Source organism: Humulus lupulus, chromosome 6 (assembly GCF_963169125.1).
Source record: "Humulus lupulus chromosome 6, drHumLupu1.1, whole genome shotgun sequence".
Lineage (NCBI taxonomy): Eukaryota > Viridiplantae > Streptophyta > Magnoliopsida > Rosales > Cannabaceae > Humulus > Humulus lupulus.
In genome coordinates this window covers 186,382,790-186,388,528 of record NC_084798.1, presented here as the reverse complement: position 1 = coordinate 186,388,528, position 5,739 = coordinate 186,382,790, and the positions used below count along the sequence as shown (strand labels likewise).

The 5,739-nt window shown below is 27.6% G+C and overlaps 1 protein-coding gene across 1 annotated transcript; it reads left to right on the top strand.

Moving 5' to 3' along the window:
* The first annotated feature begins 640 nt into the window (after positions 1 to 640).
* On the top strand, positions 641 to 5,472 carry LOC133785749 (uncharacterized). The gene is made up of 6 exons (XM_062224965.1): positions 641 to 695; positions 797 to 994; positions 1,058 to 1,312; positions 1,397 to 1,693; positions 5,238 to 5,296; positions 5,407 to 5,472. The coding sequence occupies exons 1-6, from the start codon at positions 641 to 643 to the stop codon at positions 5,470 to 5,472; spliced, it is 930 nt and encodes a 309-aa protein (XP_062080949.1).
* The last annotated feature ends 267 nt before the right edge of the window (positions 5,473 to 5,739 follow it).

Here is a 5,739-nt window from a genome sequence, read left to right as displayed (position 1 = left end):
ACAAATAAGCTATAATTTTTGTATAATTAAATTGTAAAATGTGAAACTTAATGTTATTTTTTATACATTAATTTTTTTTTAAAAAACTATATTTAAAAAAAATTCCATATTATTATGTGGATCATAATGTAGCCAAATGGGCCTTATTTTTTAGTGGAAATTAGATCTGTACCCATTTTAAATGATACATTTTAATTTTTACCTATTATTTTTAACTCTTATTTTAGTACCCAAATTTTTAATTAATGTACCCATTATACCCCTTCAATTACATGTTTTTTTTTCTCCTTAAACACACTACAATTAGAATGTATTTCTAATTTAACTATAATATGACACATATAATACACATTACAACAACACTTAGAATCATGTACTCAAATAAGGGTAATTTGGGAAATCTCATGATAATAATAGGTAAAGTTCAACTAAATATATTTAGTGTCTAGTTTTAGTTAACTACTCCTAAAAATTGGTAGTTCTCAACTTTTCCCTATTTTTTACTATGTCGCGATCTTAGTAATATCACTCCTGCACTTCTTATTGATACTGCAAGTAATGAAGTTATCAAGGTTTTCTTAAAAACTAAAAACAAAAAATAAAACAAAAACAAAGCTACATAGTACTTTATTTATTGAAAATGAAAAGAAAGACGTTGGAAAGTTCACAACATATGAACTGGCAAAAAGTTAAATGTATAATAAAGACATACTTATTTGGAAGCATAAGCCCTAATGATAACTAAAAAACTTATTAAGAAGCATAGTCCTAATGCTAACTAAAATACTAAATTAAGCCTTCGTTGGAGGGGTGGAAGGAGGAGCTGGTGGAGTACTTGGTGTGCTTGGCTGTCCGGGAATACTTGGGATTGGAAAGTGTGGTGGCCATTGGAAGGTTGGTGGGCTTGGGGATGATCCTCCAGAAGGTGGAGTTGGAAGTGGCCAATGTGGTGGCCATGAAAAGGTTGGCGGGCTTGGTGTTGATCCTCCAGAAGGTGGATTGGGGAAAAATGGGTGAGGCCAATTGAAAGCGGGTGGACTTGGTGATGAGGCTCCAGAAGGTGGACTTGGTGATGAGCCTCCAGAAGGTGGACTTGGAAATAACCAATGTGGTAGCCAATGGAATGTCGGTGTGCTTGGTGCTGATCCTCCAGAAGGTGGACTTGGTGATGAGCCTCCAGAAGGTGGACTTGGAAGTGGCCAATGGGGTGGCCAATGGAATGCTGATGGGCTTCCTCCAGAAGGTGGACTTGGTGATGATCCTCCAGAAGGTGGCCTTGGAAGTGGCCAATATGGTGGCCAATGGAATGCAGGTGGGCTTCCTCCAGAAGGTGGACTGGGTGATGAACCTCTAGAAGGTGGACTTGGAAGTGGCTAATGTGGTGGCCAATGGAAAGCTAGTGGGCTAGGTGCTGATCCTCCAGAAGGTGGACTTGGTGATGATCCTCCTGAAGGTGGACTTGGAAGTGGCCAGTGTGGTGGCCAATGGAAAACTGGTGCACTTGGTGATGAGCCTCCGGAAGGTGGACTTGGTGATCCTCCTGAAGGTGGACTTGGAAGTGGCCAGTGTGGTGGCCAATGGAAACTCGGTGAGCTAGGTGATGATCCTCCAGAAGGTGGACTTGGAAGTGACCAATGTGGTGTCCATGAGAAAGTTGGTGGACTAGGTGATGAAGGTGGCCATCCGAAGAAAGGTCAGGGAAAGAAAAGATTGAGATTTTTGGCCGAAGAAATACTTGGAGTGCACCACAATAAAACAAATATAATAGTGACTATTTTCATTTGGCTCTCGTTGGTGGAATCAGATTTTTAAAAAAATGAAGAAAATTGAAATGAAATGGAGGGATTTTATAGAGTAACGAGGATGAACTAATAATAATTAACCGATTATTTTTTTTCATTGCCATTTCAAACCAAAAAAGTTGTTATACTTTTAAAATTGTTATTTCAAAATAGAGTTGTTATACTAACCTAATAATATAACAAAATTTATTAATAATTTAGGTGGATTAAAAAATATATATAACTACTGATGACCAATATATAACTAAGACATCGTAATAAATAAATAACTCGTTTGAGCATTATTTTTTGATAAAAGATTACATTATTGACTACCTTATAATTCTTAACTTAATATCTTTTAAAACCAAAATATAAACTATAAATACAATATCTCATCACCCTTTCATTGTGATTAATAATTGGTGTTATGAAGTTTGAATGGCTAGTATAAAGCAAATTTAATTATTTATATAGCATACCATTTCTTAAGAATTTGAAGAAAACAAAATGAATATTTCTTCCGTGAAAATATACAAGATTTTCCCCTAAAACTAAAACAAGTTACTTAATGTAATTATTCCTTAAATTAAACCAATTATAAAATGTTGTTGAGAGTTAGACATCAATTCATAATTATATTTATTATATAGTAGTAGTGTTGAGTATCATATAAATACAGTGTCTCTGACTGTAATAATGCTCAATATGAGACTCAAACAATTGCAACTATTTGATAAAGATCAAATGACTAATTAATCAATGATAATTTTTGGCAATAACATTTAAACATTAATAACCCACATTATTTGGGGGAGGAGGATATGATTAGTTCTTTGTGAAGATAATTATATTACACTAGACTATGTATGTTTACAACCACATTAGTTATATAGAAATTAGAAATATACATTGTATATAAACTATAGAGTAGTAGTGTGTTTTTGGTGACAAATTTTTTTTTTTGAAAGATTGGTAAGAACTTTTCAAAAGAGTGTAAATTCCACCCAAATAAAAGTATTGGAGTATATTTTATTTTACTAAATTTATATAGAAAATACCGGGGTACTTTTTTTGGTTAACTTATGTACAAAAGAACTCCCTAAAAAATTTATAATAAATAAGACAAAATTTATTATTTCTTTCTTTCAGGCCAAAAAAATGTTGAACCTTTATCCTTATTTAATTTGGACCAAAGATTCATGTGTGTGGCTCCGTTGTAGACTCTAATTAGTAAGCAAAATTGACGTCATATATACATATACTAGAGATAAACAATGTGAAATATGGACATTGTTTAGTTTTATTTGTAGAATTTATTAATTATTTTTATAAAATTTATATTAATGTCATATAAATTTTAAATAAATATCATATTTTAATTAAATAATTTATTTATTTTTGTTTAAATTTATGTTTGTTTTAATTTTTTAATTTGGGAGTAACAACAAGAGATTATATATTAAATGTTTAATGTAATATTAAATATTATACGTGGATTTTAAATTTAAGTTTCTTGTTAGATTTTTTTTTAAAAATAATTTGTTGCTAATTAACAATATATTATATTATATGTTTAATATGATATTATTCTAATAAGTGAGTTTACGTTTAATTAAATTTTATTTAAGTTATAAAACATATGATTTTATTATTTTTAAATAATTATCACTGTAAAATATCAAAAAAAAAAAAATCAAATTTGAATTTATTTAATTATTTATTATTTTTAAATAACTATCAATTATAAAATATCTCAAAAATATCATATTTTAATTTTTTTAATTATTTATTTTATTTTATTTAAGTTTAAGTTTAAGTGTTTACAAACTACCGTTAAATATAAGAATATTCTATTAAATATAATAATATTCCGTTAAAGTTAACATTAAAAAAATAAAAAATCGTTAAAATACAAAATTTCCGTTATCTACATATTTATTATATAGAAGAGATATATATATTTAAATAGACATTAATATATTTTATATAGACTTATAATTAGATCAAATTTTTTGTATGCTCTGAATATTCTTATATTCTAATAATAATTTACTTATTTTATATTATATTTTGTTTGGCTGAGATATCTCTTCTATATAATAAGTGTATAGATTAGATAACAGAAATTCTTGGTTTTAAAGATTTTTTTTTTAATGTTAACTTTAACATAATATTTTTATATTTAACGATAGTTTGTGAACAATTAAACATAAATAAAATAAAATAAATAATTAAAAAAATTAAAATAAGATATTTTTGAGATATTTTACAATGATAATTATTTAAAAATAATAAATAATTAAAAAAATATATATGATATTTTTTAGATATTTTACAATAATAATTATTTAAAAATAATAAATAATTAAATAAATTAAAATATGATATTTTTGAGATATTTTACAATGATAATTATTTAAAAATAATAAAATCATATGTTTTATAACTTAAATAAAATTTAATTAAACTTAAATTCACTTATTAGAATAATATCATATTAAACATATAATATAATCTACTGTGAATTACCAACAAATTACTTTTTTTTTTAAAAAAAAAACTAGCAAAAAACTTAAATTTAAAATCCACATATAATATTCAATATTACATTAAATACATAATATATAATCTCTTGTTGTCACTCGTAAATTCAAAAATTATAACAAACATAAACTTAAACAAAAATAAATAAATTATTTAATTAAAATATGATATTTATTTCAAAATTTTATGACATTAATATAAATTAAATAAAAATAATTAATAAATTCTATAAATAAAACTAAGCAAACGTACATATTGCACGTAGTTTGTATCTAGTAAAAAGATAAATATTTATTATAATATGACTCGTATGTACATGTGGAGACATATTTATAGATAATACTAAAACATTTTTATTTAACTGAATAATAGAAACTACAATGAAAATAACGTGAACTAATGATAACTAAAAGAGCAAACAAATTGAAACTAACAATAAACTTAAGCTAATCAAGCCTTGGTTGGAGTGCTTGGTGATGATACTTGAGAAAGTGGCCTTGGAAATGGAAAGTGTGGTGGTTATTGAAATGCAAGGGGACATTGTGATGAGCCTTCAGAAAGTGGGCTTTAAAATGGAAAGTCGAAGACAAGTGGGCTTGATTATGAGACTCCAGAAGGTGAGCTTGAAAATGGAAAATGTGGGGGTTATTGGAAGGCATACGAGCCTCTAGGGACAGACCCATGATTAGACGATATGGGTGACCAAACTATTAAAATTTTAGTAAAACTAATATTTCAAAACACATCATTAAATTCATAATCAATATTAAAATGTAGAATGTCTTTCTTGCATATCATAAAAATCATTTATAAGTGAATCAAAACTAAATTTTTCAGTGATTTCCTTTTCAATATACAAGAGCAAACAATAATTTAAAAATTTATCTTCCATCTTATTACGAATTGTAGTCTTCACTGTATTCATAGCTGAAAAAGAACGCTCTGTGGTAGCTGTAGAAACTGGAAGTGTAAGAATAAGAGTTACCGTTCTATACACAAGAGGAAAAGACTTCTGCTTTTCTAGTTCTTACCAACCACTAACATAAATCAGAAATAGTAGCCAAAATTGTAAAATCAGGAAGCTGTCGCACATGATCAAAATGATCAAATTGCACCCTTAGTTGTATCATCTCATATTCTGTAAAGTCTTTTGGGTAAATTTTTTGTACCAACTTGCAAATGTCATCAGTTCTAAATGATACATGCCTCTATCTTGGATTTAAAGCTAAACTAAGAATGAGTAACTCCATTGTGTTATCATTGAATTTGTTGTTTAATTCTTGAAGTTGAAAGTCTATCACTGCATTGAAAATATCTTGCAGTATAATGAGCACTAAAATCTGGTATAGGTGTATTAATAGGTTCGCAAAAAGATTTCGTCTCATCAACTAATTCATCCCATCCATCTTTT